Source organism: Echiichthys vipera (assembly GCF_963691815.1).
Source record: "Echiichthys vipera genome assembly, chromosome: 12".
NCBI lineage: Eukaryota > Metazoa > Chordata > Actinopteri > Perciformes > Trachinidae > Echiichthys > Echiichthys vipera.
This window is the reverse complement of record NC_139837.1, coordinates 20,262,950-20,289,295: the sequence shown is the minus strand read 5'-3', so window position 1 is coordinate 20,289,295 and position 26,346 is coordinate 20,262,950. Positions and strand designations below refer to the sequence as shown.

Sequence of the window (26,346 nt, the reverse complement as noted above, 5' to 3'; positions counted from 1 at the left end):
TTTTTGCAGAAATGTGAAAAAACACATCAGTGAGCCACAGTGTTGCACTGGGTGTCATGTTCCTTCATTAGCATCCGTCACATAAACACAGTCCTGCTACTGTAAATACTCACTAGAGCACCAAATGTGTATTCATCCGCAGCTGAAAATAGTCCCTAAAAATAACAAATGCACTATTTCATCCTGTTTGAGTAATGTTGGCTAAAAAAAAAGAGAAACTATATATTTGTGACATGTTTCTAAAGATGTAGGGCTTTCAAATAGCATTAAACGTATTGAGACATTTGTTGACAATAAGAAAATAGAGATGATCGGCCATTTGCCAGAAACATCCTTTAATTTAACGCAGTAATGGACATAGTGGGTCGATTTCAATTTTGATCATGATGAGGAGCAACAACAACCAAACACCACCATTACTTGGAAAAGGCACTCTGAAGTCCATTACAAAGACAATTTGTCACATTAACTGCAGGCTTTTTCAGCACAGCAGGATGCCACTCCTCCCATGATTCTGTGCAACGAGGCAAAATGAAAATCAAACCCCAGTCGCACTCATTCATAAACACTGACAAACTAAGAGTACGGTGAGTTCCTCTTACAGCGGCCTTAAGTGCAGACAGGCCTACGACTGACTGAACACTGTCTTTCAGTTTGGAATGGACCCTAAAGATTGATCGACCCAAGGATTTATTCGCATTCTGCATGCAACTTCTGTTTGTGGCTGAGCTCAGCCCAGCTCAGCTCAGATGTGCATCCTTCTACTCCTGACACTCACAAAGTTATCTATTAAAAGTAATCTCTGTGGTACGAGAGGATCCTTTTGCATAGGAGGGGTGTGAAGAAGCTCATGAACTTGGAGACACATCAGTGACACCAGCAGCTACTACTAATAATATAAAAAACTGTTTAGAGTTTGTTCCCTCTTTTTCTTTGGCCTTTAGCAAATCTTTTGATCTTAAAAATTTTTTAGAGACAATGTCGACTTTTTTAAAAGTGCTTCTTAAGATGCCGAATGTAAATGAATGCAAAGATGGTTGCAGCTCCCATTAAAGCAGCCAGCATTCCCAGAGAAGATCCAGGAGATTTGGGCTCGGGTTGTGAGCCTGTTGGTTCGTTCACATGATGGGGAAACTGCAAGACACAGAAAAAAAAAGAAAAAGGATAAATATGAAATCTGCACTGGAGCTGATATTTATGTAGAAATGCACCCGTGCTTATCTGCTTAAATCAAAAAAGTAGACAGAGGCGGAGTCGTCCACTCGGTTTGTTTGGATTACGTTCTGGTGTTGGACACACGGATAACGACACATGCAAATGAAATAAGTTCAAAATGGCCGTGCGTTAATGTTGGCTTTGGAAAGTTTTCAGGTCGTCGGCCGCAGCACCTTAATCCCACCAATGATAAGATGCTGTTGGACGATTTGACAAGCACTTTGTTTGAGGCACTCTGGCCCCTTTATTAACTCTCTCAACTAGAATTAAATACACAAAACTATGGATAAAACATACACTTGTAGGGCTTCCAGAGTGAAAATCCAAGCCTCCACAGCAAATACAGTGACGGCATAATATATGTGGTACAGACGCATCACATCACGTCAGTGGGGCACAGCAGGTTTTTTTTCCTACCCCAGAGACAGTGTGCAGCTTCGTCCCAGCCTCACTGTGTGCACTGAGTTTTGTCAAGTGTTTGGAAGTGTAGGTTATATTAAATTACTGAATTATTTAAGTGGACCGTGTTAACAGCAGGATCATGGATAAAACATTGATTAAGGATTGATTTATTTTAATGCGAAATGTAAAAACACCCACCCAGATGCCTGCATCTGGTACGATGAGGAAATTTTGTTCCGCCTTGACTCGGCCTAGCTCCACTCAACCATTTGGGACAATCCATAGGAAAGTGATTTCAGATGGTCGAGCCAATCAGGACCGCCGGGCGGGGTTTTATAGATGTGACATAGCAGAAAAACGACTGTGGCGGCCGGCATAGAGGAAGCAGGCGTCAACATGGATGCTGCTATTTCATCCGTATTGTCCAATCTAGAGAATATTTCTTCTTTAAAGGAACACCAGAGAACGGCTCTGGAGGCTTTTGGTGGAAACCATGTCGGCTGTTCTGTTGGACTTTTCCCTGCGTCGCTCTCATCAGCGTCACAGGTTGGTTTTAATGTGAGTGGTTGAAGTAGAACGTCAATAAAGAAGACGGACAAGTGGTTTATCCAGTCACTTCCCTATGGAGCGATCCCAGATGGATGAGTGAAGCAAGGCGGAACGAAATTCATTTTGAGAGAGTCAGGTTAGAGTAGATGTGCATAGAGTGAAAAAAAATAGACAAGCTAATACACAGATATAATTGGATAACATGGATGTGCTTTGTTGCGGGCGTGTCGCGTGGACTCCCCAAATCTGCCGCCGAAAGCTTTCGATTCATTCCATTAAACCAAAAGAAGATTTGTGAGTAGATTTGTCCGTTACTCATGGTATCTGTTCCACTTCCTGGCAAAACACCAGTGAACCCAATCAAACTACAACATAAATGTCATCTTCAATAAAAAAGTGAGCTTATTCAACCATTAAGGACGTGTGTTTTCATAGGTACAATAAAAACACTCGATATATACATCATGTATCCGTGTCAACTACAGGTACATCACACACACTTCTTCTCTCTCAGAATTGTCTTAGTGCGATCATAGTGTAAATATATATTTGCTCATGGTGTGGCAGTTGTAAACAAACATCAGGTGTTTATTTATTAAGTCTAGCTATTAAGCTATTCTCCCTGGCTTCCAAGTTTTCTGTTGATGTGTCTTCTTTGGGAAATGTTGGCAAGAGGAACTACAGTGGTCTGATGTAGAAAGAGGAGCTGGATGCAGGACGTACTATGTAGTTGACTGATATTAAAGTATTTGATCTCTCAGGGCTTCCCATAGTGTTTCATAGTGAAGGTGGGCCACCTCACCTGACTCAAAGACCGCCTCTAATAACAATAAACAAATTAATACACTTTCTGAAATAAACCAGTAACCTTTAAGAGAAAATAACACAAGTGTTATTTGGGTAATCATCAAAAGCCACTATATTAAGTGTGGATGCTGTTTAAGCCACTGTTTCTGAGAATTGAAGAAAACATTGGGTTATAGTTTAAACGCTTTATTCATCTTCAGCTTTACTTGCTGTGACTTGTATACAGTGAGGGTGAGAAATAAAGCTCTGAGCATCCTCACAGACAGTTTTCATATTTTATTTTGTCAGTTTGAGACTTAAAAACCAAGTATCTCTTTACTAGTGTGCTGCGATTTATACTTTGATGGTATTTCATTACTATATTTGTTCCATATCTTGCATGTTCTTGCGCTGCTTTTACATTTTTGTGAGCTTAAAGACAGTTTTCCATTGTGGTGGACTATAAAGTAAACGATTAAAACCTGCTGATAAAATAGGACATTATGATATGTAGTTAAAAGCTTTGCTACAAAAAAAAAAACCTGCTGACTAAATAGGCACAAAGCACAAAAATCCACAAAGCACTCGAACATCTGAATACCAGAACATGTTTTAAAGCTTCATGCCTCCCACCTTTTTCAGGACACGGAGCTCCACGTCCTCCCCTGCGGTCCTGAAAAGATCCACTGTGGCTTTATGTGTCAGATCCTCCAGCTTCACTCCGTTGATCTACAAAACCAACAAGGAACAAAAACAAAACTGAGGAAGCGCTTTTTCATTCACTTCCACCTTCAATCAAATGACTGAACTTCAGTGAGGGCTGCAGTTAATCTGCTGCAGTTACATCATTTCACTTCGGATTCATACAATTACTGTTTCATAAAATGTTAGAAAATAGAGACAATGACCTAAATGTCTGTTTTGTTTGACCAGTGCGCCAAACCCTGAAGACTTTGAGTTTTTCACTTTAATACAGAGAAAAGCTTCACAACTGAGAAGCTGACACAGGGGAATGGTTGGGATTTTTGCTTCAAAAACAACGTTACTACAGTTAACGGATAATCCAAACAGTTGCAACTTTCCATTTTAATAAGCAGTTCAATCGGTGGGTAAATCAGTGTGGTGGAAAGTACAATTTACTCAAGTACTGTATATTTTTGAGGTACTTGTATTTCCATTTTACTCTAATTTACTCTTTACTTTTGCTCCACTACATTTATCTGACAGCTTTAGTTACTTTGCAATTTAAATAACGATTAAAAGATATAACCAACTAATAAATTATGTGTGATTATAGTGGTATATAAAACCATTAAAATTAGCCCTACCTTTACCAGCTGCAACATTAATGTTCTTCCACCTCTGTAAATAAACGAGGTCTGGGCGAGAATCTGATATGATCATTTATCGTCTTTCAATGGACTCGTGTCGGGATGAAATCACATATCAAGATATCGTGATACACAATTATGTCTTCTAAACTGATAAAAAGCACATGCTAACTTGAGTTTGTCAGAAAATCTGATGTGAAATGTTTTGAGTTTATATTTTTGCACTAACAATCCTAGAATGAGAATGATTTTTTTAATATTAAATTCACACAGGAGTATACAAAAATAGGCTTCACCATGTGGTAATTTTATAGAGAATATGATTGAGAATAGAGATATGAAATGATTTATATCGGGATAGAAGATTTTTTAAATATTTTTTTTAAAGATTATAGAGATGACATGTACAGAGTATCAAAAACACCCTAAAAGTCAACATGTATTACCGCCAGGATCTTGTCCCCCTCTTGGAGTCTTCCGTCCAATCCTGCAGCTCCATCGTCTTTTATTTTGGACACGTATATGCCACTGTCATTCACTACATACTGCTGGTCCACACCCCCAACGATATTGAATCCCAAACCTAAAGAAATAAAAGAAGAATAATCAGGCAGTGGCATGAGATAGAGGTTTTTGAGTATAAGAGGTATACCGATGAATTGGCTGCCAACACATGAGCAGGTAAGCAGATTATCACACAGGCACATCTGCTTAGTTTATTGCACGCTCATCACATGTCTGCGCACATAGAGCGTTTGATATAATATATATATTATTTCTTTTTTCAATCACTTCCGTTACGGTTTTGGTAAAAGCTTAAAATGTTTGCAGCGCCATACTATTACTATAAATTATTATGTAACTTAGGCCAAACATTTCCACAAATTCCCTCAGTCATCTGTGTTTTTTTGTTCAAAATATGTTTGATTTTAATTTAATCATAGAATCAATCAATTAAAAAAGATTAAATACTAACCTTGTTGTTTTCTGTAGTTGTTTTTTAGTAGGTGAATAGTTGGCTGAGAAATCTACTCCCTGATTAACTGATACATTTTTGGATAATCTGTTATTGTTAAAGGTTGAATATGTAGAATGAGCAGAACACAACCATCTAGTGTCTCAAGATCGTAGTCGCAACAACAAAGAATAAGTTAAAGCAGTTGCATTGCCAGGTTGGTCAGACCCGGCCCAGTAGCCTAGAGGAGACCAGAGTCTGTTTGAGCCTGTTTGAACCTGTCCTCTCCGACAAATCGCACCATAAAAACAAGTATTAGAGGAGTTTGACTGACAGTTAGCGTTAGCTGCTACAGCTAAGTAAATATGAAAGTTAGCTTACCAATCAAGGAGAAACGTAGCTATTTCAGCGTGCGTTTTAATGCTGTTGAACTCATTTATCTCAGTCCATGGAGTGAATGCCTGGCCTTTATTGACTCTGGTTTTTGCCCGTCTCCAGTCACTCAGCTGCTGGGACAAATAACGCCCCCTTCACTGAGGCTTTCACCGGTGCCAGCCTACAGTAGCTGCACCCAACAACAGACAACCCTGGAAACCTCAATGCCGGCTGCTATTGGCTTTACAATGTAAACAGAACGTGACAGAAAGTCGTTGTCAAACCCGTCAAAACATTTTTTAAATATTAATTCAGACTTAATATATTTTTCATGGAAAGGCAATACCTTCATTCTGTACCCCTCAAAACGCTCTGGGGGTGTATTTTTATTAACTTTTATTAATCTAGCTTTCGATAAAGATTCTACATATTCAACCTTTAAACTGTTTTATAAGATGGAGGGAAATAAGAAAAATCGGTATCGGTCAAAGATAAACCATATCGGTCGACTTCAATTTCCAGTCACAAATCCAATTGTTTACCTGGACAGAAGTCGCTGATTCAATCCTGACATGTGTCTTAGTGGATCAAAGTACAGCTGGACTCATCCCTGATCATCATGGATGTTACATAAGTGTACATCAGACATTTACTCTCTCATGAAGCGAAAGAAACCGTCCAACTAACACTGGCTTCAATCTGACAGGCCGAAAAGTATCGTTACTTTTAAAGATTTCAGCAGCTCCAAAGTGCATACATTATCGTTTTTCTACATTAAAGCTAACTTGTTAGTGCTCAGTCGGCTTCCACGACCACATTCCTCCACTTGTACTACACGATAACACACAGTGAGAGGAGGTTTTGTCATTTTTGACGAGCATGTTAGCCGTTAGCTTTGACAGTGTTGACTTTTGCTGCTAGCTAGCTTAGCTGCTAACGTGCTAACCGTGCGTCAAGTTGAGCCCCGTCCTCTTACCTGCCGACCCTCGCTTCAGTTTTATGTCCACCACGCTGGGCGAGGGGTGCAGAGAGCCATTCATTTTGTTCCAGACGGAGAAGTCAGTCTTCAGAAGAAGAGGGGCGACAAACTATTTATCTGAAGGTGAACTCATTTAGGAGTTTCGATTTTGCTTCCTCCGGTGCAGTCGGTGGTTTTGTGTTTGTGCCGCCCCCTGTTGGGATGAGGCGGAACTGCAGGCCGACCTTTGAATCACAAGGCAGGGAGGGAAACTACTGCACTCCTATCTTTAGATATCCATAACACCATTTCTCCAAAAGTCAACTATTACTAGTCAGAATGATGATTAAAGATATCCGCAACGCCATTCTTACGAGTGCAAATTACGTCACCTTTGCCATTCATGTGTACTGGGTTTTCAATTCTGAGGTACAGAGCCTATAACAGGCTGTGATCCCCCTTTTAAAAGTCACCTTTTTTTGTTTTACCGCCTGAAATGATAATACATAAAAATTATATTTTTCCAGCGTGATTTACACATTTTGACTTACAACATTCAAGTGAAACTTTATTTTTCAAAATTTCTGAAAATTAATAAAAACTGAAAAACTAGAATAGCAGGATTGGAAAAGTGATGAGTCCCTTCAGAAAAACCATTATAAACATTGTCAGGTATAACCTATCACCTTCCAGATCACACACCCAGTTAATTGGCCTCCACCTGACATCAACTGTGGTGTTTTTGATTTTACTTCAGAATAAAATCAGCTGTTCTTGAGGGTTCATCTCCTAGTAGAGCACTGTAACACAAATAACTCACCATGGTTGGAAAGATGCTTTCAAAAGAGCTCCGGGATAAAGTTGTGGATTGGAACAAGTTAGGAGAAGGATATAAAAAGATAAAACCCTTGTCCCTCTGTCAGACACTTGAAAATGAGCAGGTGGTTCACCTTCAGCATGACAACAACCCAAAACACACCTCCATAAAAACAACACAGTGGCTAAAGGACAGGAAGGTGAATGTCCTAGAGTGGCCCAGTCAGAGCCCTGACCTTTATCCTACAGAACATCTGTGGATGGACTTGAAGAGTGCCGTCCATCAGCGCTCACCACAGAATCTGACTGAACTCCAACAGTTCTTCAGGAAGAATGGGGAAATATTTCCCAGTCTAGGTTCACAAAGCTGGTAGAGACAGATCCAAACAGACTGATGCTGTAATTAAAGCAAAAGGAGCCTCCACAAAGGATTAAATCTGGGGACTCATCACTTTTCCAACACTGCTATTCTAGATTTTAAGATTTTTATTATTTTTCAGAAATTTTGAAAAGAAACATTTTTCACTTGAATGTTGTAAGGCAAAATGTGTAAATCAAGCTGGGAAAATAAAAAAATATATATATTTTTTTATATATTATCATTTCAGGCTGTTAAACAGTGATAATTTCAAGAGGGTATCATGACTTTCTATCGTTATATTTCTATAGGCACTGTACACACACACACACACACACACACACACACACACACACACACACACACATTATGAGTAAATAATCATATTAAGAAGGCTGTACAGTCCATACGTTAATAATTTGGTGTGCAGCCTAATTACTATTCTAGATATCCCCAATTACATTTTAGATCTGAAATGTAATCCTTGCTAGTAAAACTGCAGTTGAACAAATCCGTAATGACATCTTTTACAAATCAGAGATTATTTTGAATAGTTCAAAATTACATTATGGATATCTGGAATGTTTTTTGACTAGTAACGGTTGGATTGTAGATATATGAAATGGGAGTTTTTCTAGTAAGAATTACATTACATATATCCACAAAGTTCATTCTAGATATCTAAAATGTAATTGTGGATATCCAGAATTGAAAGCCCAACACACATGTACTATTTTATTGTGGATGTTATTTTTGACAAGAAGGATTGAATTACACATATCTGCTTTATATATCCAGTCTAGCAATTAAATGTTAAAACCGCTCGCCATATACACCCACAATGATGTGCTGTACTTTTACTTTAAATGCTAATGTTAAATTCTCAGGTATATGTGGTTTGAGATTGCACACTGGACCATACTTTGCACTACATCTGTGAAATATGGATTAATAAGTCTTATCTGTTTTATTAAATATTCTTCTTTATACCAAGCTAACGTTGTTCATATTGCACATGTATGTTTTCTTTGTATACATAAGGTTTATATATACATAACTGCATATTCCCCTTAATATAATTACGTTTCCTTCATAATCCTTCCTTTAGTGCTATTTTTATATGCTTTACTTTCTATGGGCTTGTTATAACTTAAATATTTGTTCTTTAAATTACATTTTATTGTGCAATTCAGTATTGCATAATAGAGATACAGCTGAACCTTGAAAATCCTTACCTGTGGTGGAAGAAGTATTAAATATTGTGCTTCATAAAAGCCCAACCAAAGTGTTAAAAGCCTCCCATTACAAGAAAAATCCTGCATTCAAAATGTTACTTAAGCAAAATCTACTTTTGATACTTGCAGATACATACATCAGTTATTTTATTGGCTCCATTTTAATATTTTAGATAAATAACGTATAAACACAATATATATTTAAATTTGAATTAAATAGTTTTTACCTTATCAAGCTTTCTCTCAATTTTTTAGGTTTTTTTAATCCCGTTTCCCCTCCATTAATTTCAAATTCATTGTCAACTTTATTTTCATGATTAATTTACTTTATCTTTAATTCTCTGTCTTTTTTCTTTAAATCACTTTGAGCTACTGTCAATAAATGAATTGTTATACAAGTAAAATAATATTAATATACTTTCTACCACTGTGATACTTAAAAAAGCATTAGCACACCTTATAAAACCCTGACATTTTGACGGCTAACGTAGGATTCACTCTCTCCACTTTGGGATAAAACAAAGAATGGGAACAGGGAAACTAGTATTTATTATGTGCACAGGCAGTCAGCTCATGGAAAGTGTACAATATTATGAATCAAACAGAATTATCAGTCATTAATTGTTTGTTGCCCTTTATTTATGAGCACGTCATCTCAAAATACTGAAACACTTTTATCTTTGGCAACAAACCAGAGCCCTCGTTCCCTCCTCTTATCAACATTTGACTTACTAAGTAATTTGAGCCTCACTTTTTTTGATCATTAGATTCGACTTCAACATGAAATCATAATTCGTAAAACATTGCGACCCTCCAGTGTGAGAGCTCAGGAGGATTAATAGTGAGCAAAGGAGGAGCTCGTAGTCGGTCTATAAATACATTTTTCCAAACTTCATCTTGAGCTTACTGAACGGGGACAGGCCAGCGAGTTTTGCGGGGGGTCGGCCAGCACTGAAGTAAGAAGAGGAAAAGTTGATTTTCAGCATCACTCTCATGCATTACAAAGGCTTATCAAGATCTTGATATAAAGGATAATTAACATACACGTACTGTAAACAAAATACAGCATACTAGTGGAAAATATGTTCCACTCGGCCTACAATCTTTTCATTAGGTATAAATTAGTGTTTCCTTAAAACGCCTGTTTTTAGATGCACTTATTATCTCATTCACTACTTTGATACTGTTATGTCATAAAATATATTGGACTGTGAGTGGCAAAAAAAAGAGTTATCATCCAGCAAAAAAAGAGAGGATTATAGTGTGCAGACCTGCTATCGGGTCTGTAATAAATGACGAAATACCAGGTGGGCAAAGATTGCACTTTGCTGACTAGTGTGCCTCAAAAACTCCATCAACGTAATTGAAAGGATTTCGAACACAGCGGTAAAGTGTGACACAGGTCTCCGGTTCAGCTCTGAGGTTCAGATCATGTTCGGGGCTACACTGTGGAGGATGATGTCTCCAGTCACTCGCAGCAGGGTCACTTCCTCCAGCCCGCCCACTCTGTGCTCGTACTCCAGCAGGTGGGTACCGTCCACCGCCACTTTAAATGAGTCCTCCTCCACAAGGATCTTCAGCTGCAGTTGGATCAGAACAAACGTAATGAACAACGAGCCAAGCTATCACAGGTTACTGCAAGTGGAGCTGAAACAATCACCCTGCAATACTTTTGATGATCAATTAGAGCTGAAGTTGGTAAAAAAATACGTTTTCATATTTGCTGTTTTTGTCACTATATCCTGACAGCAAAATGAGCCGGACGATCTGCGAAAAAGTCATGTAGCTCTACCTCCACCTTCTGCTCAATGGCATCAGCTAGATTCCACTGCACCCAACTGACAACCACTGAGACTTACTTTACTGAAACACATTTACCTCTGTACTTCCCGTCCATCCCCTATATGTTACCCTCTTAAATCCACACACACAAACATGTTGCTATTACACTTCTGCCCTTACTACAAGCCTGACTCAGAAGTTGAAAGTTCCTGACAAACTGCTGTCAGCAGCATCACTAACATGGCGGCATCTTCACATCTATAAATGTCGCCACAGACAGATATTATAATACTCAGCAAAAAGGCAAGTAGATGTGTTTTCATTAGTGGGTCACATGATGGCCATTGCTTTAACTCACTCTTTGATACATAGGAAGTTAGAAGACAATTAAATAGATGAAAAAAGCTTACGGAGTATAACTTTAAAGCTCTATTAACACAGTTTGACATCTGGAAGATTAATACTCCTTTATACTCACCCAAGGGCTTGAAAACCTGTTTGTCACTGATATGAATGGGTTAAAGGTGGAGGCTAAGATTGTAGATATTTGACCTCAACACTTACACACAAACACAGCCCCTCCCACCAGTGCTCCATCTTCCCATCCCTCTCGCCCCCACTGCCTTTCTCTTTATACATCCATGACTTTTCAACTGTTCTGTGCACGAATGGAATCCCATGTACGGAGCTAGGACTGTGTTTAAACACCCGGTTATTTTTCATCACACAGAGAACAGATAGCTAGAGGAGACCGTGTGTAGAGATGTGCTGAATTTGACAAAAAATGTATTGAATTAGAGTCAGACTCCACCTTTGACATAGGTTTTACAGACCTCTGACACTGCTCCCGACAGATTAAATACGTTAAACACATGTCACAGTGTTACTGTAAATACTGGAGTAAACCTGAGCAACTACAGATAATACTTCAGATGATTTATTCTTGCTGATTAGACCTCTTCTTGTACTGGTTAATTTCAGCGTTATCACAACTAGGAGATTCCTACATGAAATAGCATTCATGACATAGAAATTAAGTCATGTCTGAGAAACGTGGTGCTTCATAATACAGACATTTCTGAAAATCAAGGAAAAAGGGGCGCCTCATGTCAGCGAAAGTGTGAGGTCCCATCCACATTATTTTTAAACCCTCAACTTGACCAAGCACCGTTATGTACAATCTCTTGAGGATGGAAAAAAACTAGTGATTCAAGAAAAGAAACAAATCAACAAAACTCCAAAATGTGACAGTAAAAGGCTCAATTGTGTATAAAATATGGCTGTTTGAGTTTTTTTCTAAATCTTAGCTACAGATCCATTACTATTACACTTCACCTCAAAACGCCGTCCCTGAACAAACGGGAACCCTGCTTCCCGCTCCTCTGGTCCCCAACATCCACCCAGGTTGGAGTTTCTTACAATAGTTTGCTCATGAAATCGAGGATTGAAGTGAAAGACGACGTCCGGACCTTTGATGAAGTCAACCTGGAACCTGCAAGAAAAAAGTCAGGACTGAGTGCTGCTGACAACTAATCATTCTTCCAATGCCAAATGAATAAAAGATAAATAAATATCAGTAATGATAATTAATTTTTGGCATCTTTCAAGCCTTTTATTAGATAGGATAGACAGGAAATGGGGTTAGAGAGAGAGGGGGAGACATGCAGCAAAGGGCCGCAGGTCGGAGTGGAACCCGCAGCCGCTGCCTTGTGGACCTTCAGCCTCTTTACATGGGGCGACTGCTCTAACCACTCAGCCACCCCGATAATTCATTTTAGAGAGAAACATAACCCGAAGTCACGCTGTTGTGGCCAATGCGATCAGACTTGTCACAGTCCTTTGAGGCGGGGTGAGATTCCCGTACAGTGAGCAGTAAACATACTTAATCAACACCGTAAGAACATTTTTAAAAACTAAGCTAAAAAAAACAAAAAAAACCACACACAAGCACTTTACCGCCCGAGAGTTTGTGTAGCAGCTGATTGTTTCCTGCAACAAGCTCCAGCACAGTCACTCAGTCCCTGCGTTTCTTTTCTTTCTCTGTGAAATGAAGCTGCCTTCCTGTGCGTCAGGAAATATCGAGATCATAGCAACGATCTGACGAAAACAACAATTGTGAAATATAAAGTCTACTTGTGCTAGATTAAGTGGTTAAAGAACACAACAGGACGTCACACAAACGGGCCATAAGTGACACTCCCAACGCCGGACGACTCTGTCACAATTTGCCGGAGTTGCCTGTAGAGTTGTTATCAGGCAAACAGTTATGTCCTTCAATCAGATAGAATCACTGACAGCAGAATTAGATGATAAGTGTTGTACATACCTGTCTGCACCAGGAACAGCCTCCCCATCTATTGTGATTACAAGTCGAGGCATAATTCCAGCGTGTAGTTGGAGATCATATGGCACCATCTGAAAGACATATTTAGATTTTAAAATCATGAAAATACAATCATCAATACCAATTTAGAAAATAGGTTGAATAATGCAAAATGAGAACTTGCGCTTGACTGTTTATTAAGCAAAAAAACACAAATAAAACAGAGTTCATGCTGTTTATTATATCACCAGTGGGCGACAGAAGTAGAATTGCTCACACATGTTATCACTAATACTCTGAACGTGGTGATATAAAAGACAAAAAAGCAAAGGGTATTTTTTAGTTAAACATTATTCAAAACTGTGACCCTGCCCACATTCCTAATGTAACACCCCAATGAGTCACCATCTCCATTTAGTTCTTATGCAGTTCACAATGACCTGTCAAGATAACGACAGAAAAACATTCTTACGACAAGTCATCAACTGTACAAACTGACTTCTGAGCAAAATGACAGAAATACTTTTCATTCATAACCGTGTACAAAAGTGACAAGCTAATGTGGCAATAGTGATGAGCATACAAACTGTAATCAAACTGTGATTTTTATCAGAGGATATAAAAGTGTCTTCAAACATTAAACAGGAGTGTAAAATCATATTGCACTTAATTTAAACAATACATTGCCCAGACAGATTGAACATAAACCCTAACTGTAGTAGATGTTTATAGTCTTTGCCACATGTAGCCTAATCAAACCATGAAGTTGAGTCTGGAAGCGATGTCCTTGTCCGACTGAAAAGTTGAGTTCATTGCTTTCAATTATATGGTGGATTATATCTGGGCTGAAAGACAAGAATACATTTTTGATAACTACTTTTGAATATTTATCGATTCTGCTTTATGTCATGCTTTGCACCGCAGCAGAGCCCAAGATACAGAAAAAGAATCCAAATGCAGCCCTCCCTGAAAGTGTACTATCCTGCAGAAAATCCCAACAAGGCAGGAAACTCTGGCTTTCTTTTTCCACCAGCAGTAGTATCAGTATTCTAGAAGAAGCCCTGTACTGAACTGAATATCTACCTGATAGCAGGTGACTGCTAAAGTTGCTAGCAGTGTAGATGGTGACTGTTTGTAATTTCCCACCCTGACTCCCAAAGACTGTGCCAAAAAGGAAGATGCTCCACTGCACACCAGAGGAAAGAAATGTAGCAAGCAAGCGAACTAATGTTAGTGTAAACAGTGCAAGTACTCACCAGCATGCCTCCTGGAGCAGCAGGCCCACCGTATGGACCCATAGGCCCAGGGCCAGGACCAAAGGGACCAGGGGCAGGAGGGAAGCCTCCACCTCCTGGTGGTCCCCATGACCCAGATGGTATTGGGGGGAAGCCTCCAGCCGGGAATGCAGGGAAAGAGCCAGGGCCAGCTGGAGGTGGGAATGCACCTGGACCACCTGGACCGTACATCCCATTGCCTCCTCCTGGCTGACTTCCTGGGTAAGGCACATTTGGATAAGGCCCAGAGGGAGCTCCAGGGCCAGAAGGAAATGGTCCAGTTGGGTAAGGAACAGGGCCTCCAGGTAGTTGCCCTGGAGCTCCCTCAGGTGGGTATTGCCCAGGGAACTGCCCGGGGTACTGCCCGGGGAACTGCCCAGGTGCTCCAGGGCTGGAGGAGGGGAACTGCCCTGGAGCTCCTGGTGCAGGTGGGTATTGTCCAGGTATTCCTGGACCAGGGTGCAACCCACCAGGTGCTGAAGGAGGTCCTGGGTATTGCCCTGGTGCTCCAGGACCAGAGGGAAATGGGAACTGCCCCGGCGCCCCTGGGCCAGATGATCCACCAGCGAAGTCACCCGGGGCGGAGGGCTGGGTGGGAGCTCCTGGAGCTGAACCTGGCCATCCTGGGTTTGCAGGCGGTGGAGGGTTACTGGCAGGAGCAGACGGGTTAGTGTTCCCTATTTTGCTTGCCTTGCTTGGGGCGTCATCTCCTAAAGCATCTGACAGCTAAAGCACAAGAGAAAGGGAAAGTGACTCTCTCCGTATACAATAAAAGATTATTTTAACCACAAAATTATGCAACCATTTGAACTCACCGAGAAATCTGCCATGATCTAAAAAATAAAGAACAAGACGAACTATTAGTTTCATTAGAAGTAGTCACACCCCATTATAACAAGCTGTCAAACACTGGAGGGCTTGTCACACAGAGGCTGTGAGTAATAGCAGAGTAAATGTTTCCATCCCCGGCTGGTGAGCAACAAAATCCATTTGGGCAGAGTCGAAACATCTTGACCAAACTTAAATATCATTACGACAAGTTACACAGATGCTACGCTGACTTTATCTGCATATTAACGGGGGCATAGAGGTTAAAATATCTACTTAACTGGTGTTACATAGTTGGCTATCGACCTAGCTAACAGCAGCTAACTGTTAGTTACCGTTTAGCTCGTTTGTTTATTTTTAGGTCCACGGTGTCAAAAGAGAATAAAACCTGGTGTTTCCTGCTACCTCTCCAGAACACGGACTCCTCTCAGACGATAGTTGGATAGCAGTGAGGGTGTATCCAGCTGTCGGAGCAGATTAGCCAGCTAATTTAGCCTGTCGGGGTGTAAACTACAAGCTAACGTTGGTTCTGCTCCCACACAACTACAACTCTGGACGAGGAAGGGCGCACACGCGCTTCACTGATGACGTATCTGAGGCGTGAGCGCGTTCCGGAGCACGAACACGCGCATCTTTATTGTGTCTTACCTCCTGGAAGGACTTTGTGAATTAAATGGTATCTGATACAACACATTTCTTTTTTATTATCTTTAATTCTTTACTTTATCATTTTTCACTATGCAGAGAGTAAAGACCTTTTCAAAGTTGTAAACATAAACATTCTAAATGTGTCCCAGTTTATTTCCTGTTCCAGTGAATGTGAATGACATCAGCTGACAGGAAGTTAACAAGGACCAAGGCTGTTGCTTAGCAATGGGATATCATTACAAATATCTGTAGACAAGACAATCGTAGGAGTACCATAACAAAAAGTGAAAAACATTAAAGAATAATATTACTATTTTTATGTCCATGTAATGTTTGAATATGATATTATGTTGTGGTGTCTCTTAGTCCATGTTGTATTTGTGAATCAAACATTTTCCATATAAAATAAATAGATTCAAAATATACAGTTTTTGTTTTACAATCAAAGTCATTCCTGGTATAACAAAACAAAAAATCTCTTTTTTCTAAAGAAAAACCATTTGAACCAGTCAATGTCTTAAAAACATATTCCATATGTAACCAAAATAATTTAACACGTAAGCATTCATAAAAACAATTGGCATATAGTCTCAATATCGTTATTACGAAATACACAGTTCCCATCAGTATCATCTCTGAATCTTTAAAAGAATCCTAAATGACACTATTGTGACTTCTAATTCAACACATGCATTCACAAAGCTAAATGCTCTAAATCAGTCTCATTTTTACAATTATTCTTAATTGAAATGTCTCTTAAATTTGTAACAAATAAAAAAGGCATTTCAATAAATAACATCCACTCAGAACTATTTACTTAAGAAGCACCGGCTGTCACCACTTTTAAAGAAGAAGAAGTTTTAATTTCTCTTTGATTTTCCTTATTTATTTATTTGTTTTACCATCATATGTGAATTTTATCTGGATGTATATCATATCCGTTCATGAATTGAGATGACATTGAGTAGTTTACTGTGCCAGACTGTATTTATGCAGTTAGGATTTAAATAAAAATGTTATGAAAAGAGGGCTCTGCTAGTGTTATATCAATATATAAGTGGAATGGTAATATCAATGTGTTAGTAGCTCATTTTATACATCATTTTGTCGGAGGTTTCATCAATACTGAGCATATATTTTCCATATAAAAACATACTCAAAGAGAGCAGAGCAGTTATTTCCCCTGTACAACAATTAAATGTACAAGATTATAATAAAATATGAACCACTGCTCAGACAATTTTGTCCGATTTTAAGTTTTGTCTCAAAATTCTTTGACAAAAATATCTTAATAAAGTCATTAAATGAAGCAAAGTTATTTTTAAATATCTGGATACTGCAAATATTTACTTCATTGGGCTACAAGTCAAAATCATGCACTTAGTATCTTACTTTAATAAAAGTACAGTGATACTTTCAGCTCAATGTACGAAGCAAAATGTGACTTGCTAGTGTTTTACACACACACACACACACACACACACACACACACACACACACACACACACACACACACACACACACACACACACAGGATGGTTAATATCAATGTGCGAGTAAAATGTTTACTGTCATAAGTATATTCTGTATACATTGGGGCTATTTGTTCTATTTGTATATGTATATATTCTTGTCATTTTGTATATGTATATATTGTTTTTTCTATCCACTTTGCTGCTGCAACAATATAAATATAGGTGAGACAATACAGGACTATCTGATTTTATCTTAGCATCCTATTTAATGCATCACTTTGTGTGAAATGTCATCAGTACTGAGCATATATTTCCCATTTAAAAACTAACTCAAATAAACTAGTAACACCCCACTGACTGAAGCTCTGTGCCGCCTCGTTAACTGCTAAATGCAGGAGGCCGTCGGACAGCAGCGGCAGTGACCGACTTTGAAAGGAGGGGCGCTTGTTTGGGATTGGCCAAACAGTCAGTCACAAGATGATGTGAAGTAGAAAAAACGCGTCTCTACCATTCAGAGCAGCAGCTGCAGCTTCAGGGATTATTTTAACTCTACAACAATGGTGAGTTGTTTGTTATTGTCGCGAGAACGCGGCCGATATTTCTCCTTTCTCCTTTTTAAACAGTGAGCTCTGAACAAATGTGGAGTCGAGCCGAGTGTTGAGGGAGAGTGAGGGCAGACTGGGCTGAGCGTTAGCATGTTAGCCTAGCATGAGGTCCGCCCTCCGTTCAGTGGTCAAGCTGCTCAGAGTGGGAACGATGGGTTTCCGGTTTACGATTTCAGAATAAAGTTACTATGGTAAAATGAAAGTAAGATAAGATGATCCTTTATTAGTCCCACAGTGGGGACATTAACAGTGTTGCAGCCTATGTACACAGTAAAAAACAATTAACAATTAAAAATAGACTCAAAAACTGTTAAAACACAAACGTGATAAATAATATGGGAACAGAGACATGTTGTTTTATTCTCTTTTCTTTTCTACTTGTTGATTTGCAGCTCATTTTGATGTTTTTCACATTTTGTTCTTTCTTTGTTCTTGGAAATAATTAAAAATAACTAATAAAAATATTGATGTTTAAAATATATATCGTTTATATTTACAATGTATTATATTGTCAACCAATTCTGAATGAACATTTAAAAAACAAATAATTTGTTGACAATTTAAAGAAAGAATTAATAAAATAAATAGCTAAATAGTTATGTATGTTTATAATCGGTCGATTGTGTAATACAAAAAAAAATATGCTATGGCCCCATTTCAAAATCACCCCAAGCAGTATTTAATGTATAATATGTTCTGTAGAAAAAGGGAAAACACGATAGAAATTACACAAAAGTGATGTACTTTGATATTTCTGTGATGGGCCAAATATATTTGATATAGCACCTTTTTTAGAGAAAAAGTCACAAAATGCTTCACATAAATAAATTGTTAAAAAATGACCCAGATAGTTAAATGAGCAAGCTACAAATAAATACCAGCTGAAATAAAGATACAAACTTGAGACAAAAGCAGTTTTAAACAAGTGATATTGTCCGATAATATTGGTATATCTGGCTCTCAAATCTTCACACGGGAGACTCTGAAACCACAGAATGGTTCAGAAATGTTGGTGCTGATTAGTTTTCCTTTAATGGACGAACCATTACAGCTCTTTGCTCCACTTCTCAAGTTCTTCAGACCTGTATATGCTTTTATTTTGAAGGCCAAGCCAGCGTGCTTCCTGTAACCGTGTAGCTCTTGCCTGTTAAACTCTGCGGTGATGTGTTTCAACATGTCTGGGTTTTGGGGAGCTGTCTCGTCTGCGTATCTCGATGAAAAATGTCTTTTTTCTGACTGCGTGTCATGACAGCTCGGCTGTCTCCAGTGTGGAGCAACATTTATCTCATGTCTCAGGTGTTTTATAGTTTAACTCTCTCATTTCCTGGTTGGAAAAGCAAGTCAGTGACTGCAGGAATTTATAACCAGAAGTCAACCTGTGGCCACGTCCGGCTTTTACTTTACTGCTCCCCATCATCCTCCTCTGCATCCTGTTTTTCTAACTCCCAGCCTCCGCAGACACCCCAGTGTCTCCTTAATCTGCACAGATCTCTCTCTGAGCTCAGTGAAATCCCGACTCCCACCCGCCATCTGTGCAGGGAGGTGTAATTATAGATCACAGACTCTTTTAAGAGTTTATGCCTTTGTGCTGAAGTTATGTAATCTTGATCCTGTGCGGACCTATTGAGCCTGCGTTATTGTAGTCTTACTGAATGAGACCTGCTGGTCAGATTGGGCTCCTGCAGAAAAAGATGAGAGGAAGTTTTTGCTTTTTTTGGTAATTAAGGATACTAACACATTGATTTACAGCTGAGCAATAAAATGCATGGAAACCAATATGTGACTGCAGCGTCTGCCTTACGTATAAACCCTCTGCAAATATCCTTAAAACACGAGGCCAAATTATACACAACTTGTATAGAATCTAGAATTACAATGAATTAATGTTATTTAAGTTTTCATTTTATGATGAGAAGCAAAAAAACAAAAACAAACGACAAATGAAATACTCCATTGCTGCTGCACTCGTATGTTATTGATTATGACTTTATGTTGGGGCTGGGCATTATATCAATATTATATTAGATTTGGGATATTGTAATATCGCATGTGTTGTCTTTTCCTGGTTTTAAATGCTTCATTTCAGCAAAGTGGTGTCATTTTATGAACTTACCAAACTGTTCTATTATGTGCCTTCACCCACCCAGTAATTATATCCACATTACTGATAATTGAACTAAATTTAAATCTCCTCTTGTAAATATTTTGTGCAATCGTCAACCCTACATTATGGATAGAGGTATAAGGTCAAAAATATTGTAATATTTGGATTTCTCTTCATATGTACCCACAATTAATTTTGTCCAGTATGATATGCTACCAGCTATTTGTACAAAAACACAAATAAAGAACATTAAACATAAATAAAGAAGGGTTTAATCGTTATACAAGTGGCCACACTGATGCATTTGCATGTTTCACCTGTTTCCTTTCACCAGAGTGAATCACTGGTGGTGTGTGATGTGGACGAAGATCTGGTTAAAAAACTGAAGCAGTTCCGTTTCCGCAAGGAGACCAATAATGCGGCCATCGTTAGTGAGTATTGGGCACATTAATTTCCCCTCATCTACATGTATTTTGATAATGTGTTCAAACAGTTATAGAGAGATGATGTGATGAGTCACAGGTACAAGTGGAAACATTAAACATCACCGCCATATAATCTGTTTAATGTGAATCTTTGTTTTTGTGGTATGAAAGTCCTTGGCAGTGTGCAGACTTACAGAAGAGGTAACATGATATTAGATTGTGCAGCTACAGTGTGTATATCTGGAGGACAGAGGGAAGAGTAGCCTCCAAATACAGCAGGTGGTGAGAGTGTAGTGTTGCATTAGTATCAAACTCAGCTTAAGCTTTATCCTCCACTGTCTCTGGATCAAAATGTCATTGCTGCTAAATTGGATCAGGAGTGTGTTAGCACGGCGTGGAGTCTGAATCAAAAGCACACACACAGGTTTTTACACAAGTATACTTGTAGTTGGAAATATGAGCAAAAATATAACTTCTGCTTAACAAAATTTCAAATGTTTTAAGAGCAGTGACGTTCTTGAAACGTCTCTGTATTTGTTCCTGGGAGCGTAATCAAGTGTGTGGTCTTAAATGTTCTTCTGTCCAATACTTGTTTATTTAAAAATTGAATTTCTTATCACCTGCATGTGAATGCTTTTGTAAGCTTTTTCATAAGCTCTCTTAATCCTCTAAACTCAGTGTTTTTGTTTTTCCCCTTCAGTGAAGATTGATAAAGACAAGCAGCTGGTTATTCTTGAAGAGGAACACGAGGTAAGTTAGCTGTTAAACTTGTCATTATAAGATCATGTACACGCTACACTTCATCAGTTTTAAAAATAATGATCTGTTGAACGTTGTGTGGTTAAACCCAGACAACCTCTCTAGATAAGGAGTAACTTAAGACATTGCACAACAACAGGGACCAGACTGAACTGCTCATTACATGCGTGTCTTTGTTCTTTTAGGATATTTCCCCTGATGATCTAAAGGATGAGCTGCCCGAGAGACAGCCCAGATATCCTTTGAATAAGTGACCTGTATTTAAATTATTTCCCCTCTTTTTGCCCTGACTCTGTTGTAAACATTGAGTCTGTGATGTTAATTCACGCCAGCAGCTCCTCTAGTTTCCATTTAAGTGTTGATATATATTTTCCTGTGTTTTAAGGTCGATTTCTACGTGCAATAGAGATTTTTATTTAAAATGCTGTCTTAAATCAGTCTTTTCGCTCTTAGAAAGTGCTGTTGTAGTTTTGTTTTCTTTCTGTCTTGAATGCGCTGATGTGAAATATGTGAACCGTCCTTAGCGCCGGGAACATTTATCGTCTACAGTTATAAATACCAACACGATGATGGACGCGTTTCCTATCCTCTCTGCTTCATCTTCTCCAGTCCCGTTGGTAAGAACACGTTTGAATTAACGCTTCATATTGTTCACTGCTCTGTTCTATTACGAAGGGCGTTTTGTTCATGTGGGCATATTTGTGTTCGGCAGGTTGCAGACCAGAGCAGCAGATGATGTACGCAGGAAGCAAAAACAAACTGGTGAAAACTGTTGAACTAACCAAGGTTAGTGCACTCTAACATTGATGCTAAGTCATAATTAAGTAGCACTGAGGTGTAATTAATGCACCACCGTAATCAAATCTTGTAAAAATCTAATTAGCAAATATTAGCATGCTTTAACACTAAACTAGGATGGTTAACATTATAGATGCTAAACATCAGCATTAGCATCGTAACTGTGAGCATCTTTGCATGCCGATGTTAGCATTAAGCTCAAAGCTTGGTTGTGCCTACATTAACCTCACAATGCTGCTATACGGCCATGCCACACTGTACGCATCCGCAGCGAGTGCAATGCCGTACCTGTTGCTTTTTGCGCGGCTGCGTGTCAGCTGCAGCAAATCTAGAGAATAGAGGTCACACCTATGTTTCCCACGACACACGAGCGGTTCACAGCTAAATGAGACAGCGAATGGTGTTTTGACAGTCATATCAAAATCATAACAGCACTTTCACTCCAGTTTCGATGTGTGTGTATATGTAGAATATGTCAAAATGTAGATATGAACTCAGCGCTTTAAGTTTCTGTGGACAGAATCTCAACCTTCTCTGTCTAAAACAAATATAAATGACATTTGCAAGGAAATTAAATGAAACGATATGTTATTTAGATATTAGTGTGACCATAGCAGCTCATGCATGCAGTCTGGCTCGGCGTTATCTAACGTCTATTACACAATTGGCTTGTAACGTGCTTTACACTAAACACTCTAAATGTTTGCTCCTTGTGATGCTTTTACAGGTGTTTGAGATCAGAAACACAGAGGACCTAACGGAGGAATGGCTCAGAGAGAAACTTGGGTTCTTTGGCTAAAGTCATCTCAGCCAGTGGTCTGGGATGTGAGGAGGATCCAGATTGCACATTCCCTTGGGGAGAACACCACAGTTAATGTTTCCCTCCTCTTTGTACCAGACCTCATTTAAATAGTGTTTAAAAAAAATACCTTCTGTACTCAGTTTCAGGCCTCTTTGGTAGAGTTATGGCGTATTACATGTTAGTGTGGCACTGCCTAAACCTCACCCATCTGGCAGCCTAAAACTGAAAATACTATTTGACGCAGGTCTGATGTCGTCTCCCATACAATCTCTCCATGTGCCAGTAATGCTTCTGTATTCAAACAACACTCCCACAGCTCTTAATAATCAGAAATTGATAATACTCATCCGCCCTTCCTAAGCGTGTTCATCCAGGAGAATTTAAAGGCATTTCAGTTTCCTTGAGTAGTTAACACTCTTTAAGTTTCACCTTTTTATGTTAAATAGGTTTTCATCATTTGAGGGAGTCTTACTTTTGTTTTTTTTTGTTTATTTTTGATGTACGTAGGGGTTATGTAAGTATGTACTTTATAGCAGTAATTTCCTTTTGTTGTGTAAAACAAGCAGTCTGCCAGAACATACACTCAGCGGCCACTTTATTAGGCTCACCTGGTGCTTAATAAAGTGTCAGTGTGGTCTTCTGCTGCTGTTCCCTCTCTGCTAGAAAGTAGGTCGTGTTGTGTGTTCACAGATGCTCTCCTGCATTCCTCTGTTGGAACCAGTGGAGATTTGAGTTACTGTGTAGATGTCTACATGCCTAAATGCATGTGGTTGCTGCCATGTGATTGGCTGATTAGATTAGAAATTTGCGTTAAAGAGCAGTTGCACAGGTGAACCTTATAAAGTGGCCGGTGAGTGTATGAACAATCAGTTTCAGTCAGTCTCTCCGTCAGTATTCATTCAAGGGCATTTCAGATGTTTAGCTGAAAAAAACTGTCATCACTCCAACTTACAAAAGGAAAATAACACTAAGACCATTTGACAAGTGGCATTCCTAAGCCGAAAACCCACCAAGCAGTGGCGAATATGAGCGGCTTGTTTTTGTATTTACAGGAGTCACAGGATTCTGTTACTGATTGGCTGCGGGTATTATCTGGCCGCACTTTGCCGACAAAGGTTAAACTATCCCCAACTTTTAGTTTTGCCGCCAGCTGCACTTTGCTGCTGCTTGGTGCGTTTGTGTCTTACCTCCTCCTTTGCATGAGTCAAGTGGTGCTCAACACACTGCAGATTTGCCCGTCGGTCCATCCTCAGATCACATCTTTTCATCTGTTTGGAGCAAAAACAGTGTGACTCGTGGGTAAAGCTGCATCCTGCCTTTGACCTGCATATTTATCTACACTCCTGAAAACATTCCAGACATAACAATTTATTACTGACAGCAAACCGTGTCCGTCTCTGGCGACCACAACAGTCTTGAGAACACTGCACACAGGGTGGGCATCACTTGCCCTCTTTTTTAATCCACTGGGCTACTCGGTATAAGTGGGTCACTGCGTCTTTAGGGAGATTGTTTGCTAATATTGTGCATTATAGTTATTGCCGTTATTAGTGTTTATGAATGTTGTGCTTTATTCTGATGTAAACGCCACTTTGATTGCTAAGTTGTCTTTGCAGCCTTGAGAATGATGGCTGTGATTTCTCCAAATGCCAGTTGTGCTTAATATTTAGAGTTGGTAGGTAAAGGACGACATCGGGGCAATTTACATTTTCCATACATAGCAGGGGTGCGACCAATATAGCTGACACTGAATACCTACAGTGTAGTCGGGAAGTAAAATAACATAAATTGTGTCACTTACAGACTCTATTGGATGTATTTGGCTATTTTTACTGCCCAAAAGTGACGGCTCTTCCTTGTTTCCTGCTGAAGATCTTCTATAAACGTTATTTAAACCAATCCAACACTAAAACTCCAAACCAGTTGTTAATACTTAAAGGATTAGTGGCGCTTAACAGCAGGGCGACAAGCCTCAGATCGTTAAAGCTACATTAAATGACCTATAAAAGCTGCATTAATTGTATTGCCAGTGACACAGGCTGATTTTTTTTTTTTATGTGAGCCAAGAGAGAAACTTCTATTCCACTTAGGGTTGATAACTCAGATTCTCAATAAAAGTGTAATTATCAGCTATATACTGGTCTGACCCTAATAAAGAAATATAGGCACAAATCAATTCCACATGCCTGCTCCTCTCTTATTAAGAAAACGGATAAGTGAGCGTTGTGGCTGATGTAAAATCACCACCTACAGTAATGTATGTCATACTAAGTCTACCATACCAATGCCTTGTCCTCATTTTTTATATTGTTATTTACGTCTCTTTAAATTGATAATAATGAGGCCGAAATGTAAACACACAAATATGTTTTGGAGAAAAAAAAAGAAGGCAAATGGAAAAGTTTTGTTTGGGGATTATGTTTTTTTAAGCCAGTTTTTTTCTCTAACTTCCTGATCTGTAAAATCCAAAAGACCTCATCATTGTTTTCTATTTAAGTGTTATCTTGGTGGAGATCTGACGCGATAAGATGTATGCACAATCAAACCATTTAAAGTGAATCGTAAAATGTCAGGACCGGATTTAATCCAAGAGGAACAATGGGGTATAACTGTAATCATGTATTTAGCTGTTTACTAATACCATCAAAGCTAAGATTTACACTGTCAGCTTGATAAACGTATAATGCTGCTGTTTGTGGGTGATTCTCATGTTAATGATAGTTTCTGTGCTTACTTGAGTTAAAGCTACTTCCATGAGCCTACGACCTGCAAAACCCTTACAAAAACAGTCAATTCAAAATTAAGGATGTCTTGAAATGTGCAATGTACTGATTTCACATGTGAATATAAAAACATATTCAGCTGTTACCTTTCTATAACAAAATCCTTAAGACCTGTGAAATGTGGGGAGCTACTGTAAAAGACACGCATGTTTTTAACGTATGTCTGAAAGGTTTTCAGAAGCCTGAAATACTGAAGGACATATTCAAGAATGTGCTGCTCTGTTGCATGTATTTGAAATGACTTTATTCACGTACAAATTCTTTATAAAAAGGGGGAAAACACTTGCATCTTAAACATCTGGTCTCGTCTGTGTTCTTACTCTATCTGAAATATTTACATATTGGCAGGACTTTCTTTTAAGAACCCCTCTGCGATTGCTATTTTCCAAGGAAATGGGTTGTAATAGACTGTCCATTGATCATGTATCAATCTCCCCAATATGTGGTCTACTTAAAACTAAGTTCCCTTTGGTTACGTCCTGTGGATCTAGTATCTTCCCCTCCTATGTGGTTAACCTGCGGTAAATTTGGCCTCTTGTGTCTTTTACTTTAATGTGCAGATGTGTCGTTCAGCTCTTGGTGTCCTCTTTGATCAAATGCTTACTGTTTTCTTTCCTTTTTTAATAAAAAAAAACACCCAAGACTTGTATCATTACCAGCTGCCTCATGGCATCAGTGAAACTTGAGATATCTGTATTTTCCCATACTTTATAAAGGTATTGTATTGTCCTGTGTCCAAATAAAATGACAGTGATGTTTA

General features: G+C 38.9%; 3 protein-coding genes across 5 annotated transcripts in view; 1 reads left to right on the top strand and 2 right to left on the bottom strand.

The window, feature by feature from the left end:
- Positions 1-6,753, bottom strand: part of LOC310955190 (deubiquitinase DESI2-like) — a gene marked incomplete at its 3' end in the record, with an annotated part of 19,354 nt that extends 12,601 nt beyond the window's left edge. Inside the window, exons 1-3 of the mRNA XM_083924963.1 lie at positions 6,590-6,753; positions 4,730-4,866; positions 3,586-3,681 (exon numbers count right to left, since the gene is read on the bottom strand). Coding sequence (XP_083781089.1) covers positions 3,586-3,681; positions 4,730-4,866; positions 6,590-6,653 — 297 coding nt within the window. The 5' untranslated portion in view covers positions 6,654-6,753. The remainder of the gene's footprint in view (positions 1-3,585; positions 3,682-4,729; positions 4,867-6,589) is intronic.
- A 2,767-nt stretch (positions 6,754-9,520) lies between these two features.
- Positions 9,521-15,732, bottom strand: lgals3a (lectin, galactoside binding soluble 3a). 3 transcript variants are annotated; one of them, XM_083924226.1, is made up of 6 exons: positions 15,523-15,732; positions 15,175-15,192; positions 14,342-15,085; positions 13,089-13,177; positions 12,098-12,254; positions 9,521-10,560 (listed from the first exon to the last, which is right to left on the bottom strand). In XM_083924226.1, the coding sequence occupies exons 2-6, from the start codon at positions 15,187-15,189 to the stop codon at positions 10,405-10,407; spliced, it is 1,161 nt and encodes a 386-aa protein (XP_083780352.1). In that variant the 5' UTR covers positions 15,190-15,192; positions 15,523-15,732; the 3' UTR covers positions 9,521-10,404. The 3 variants fall into 3 exon arrangements, with proteins under 3 accessions (XP_083780352.1, XP_083780351.1, XP_083780350.1); XM_083924225.1 differs by having other exon boundaries at positions 15,576-15,732; XM_083924224.1 differs by having other exon boundaries at positions 15,593-15,732.
- Positions 15,733-17,792: 2,060 nt separating this feature from the next.
- Positions 17,793-26,346, top strand: gmfb (glia maturation factor, beta). The gene is made up of 7 exons (XM_083924659.1): positions 17,793-17,870; positions 20,354-20,450; positions 21,145-21,194; positions 21,389-21,440; positions 21,740-21,820; positions 21,916-21,989; positions 22,729-26,346. The coding sequence occupies exons 1-7, from the start codon at positions 17,868-17,870 to the stop codon at positions 22,798-22,800; spliced, it is 429 nt and encodes a 142-aa protein (XP_083780785.1). The 5' UTR covers positions 17,793-17,867; the 3' UTR covers positions 22,801-26,346.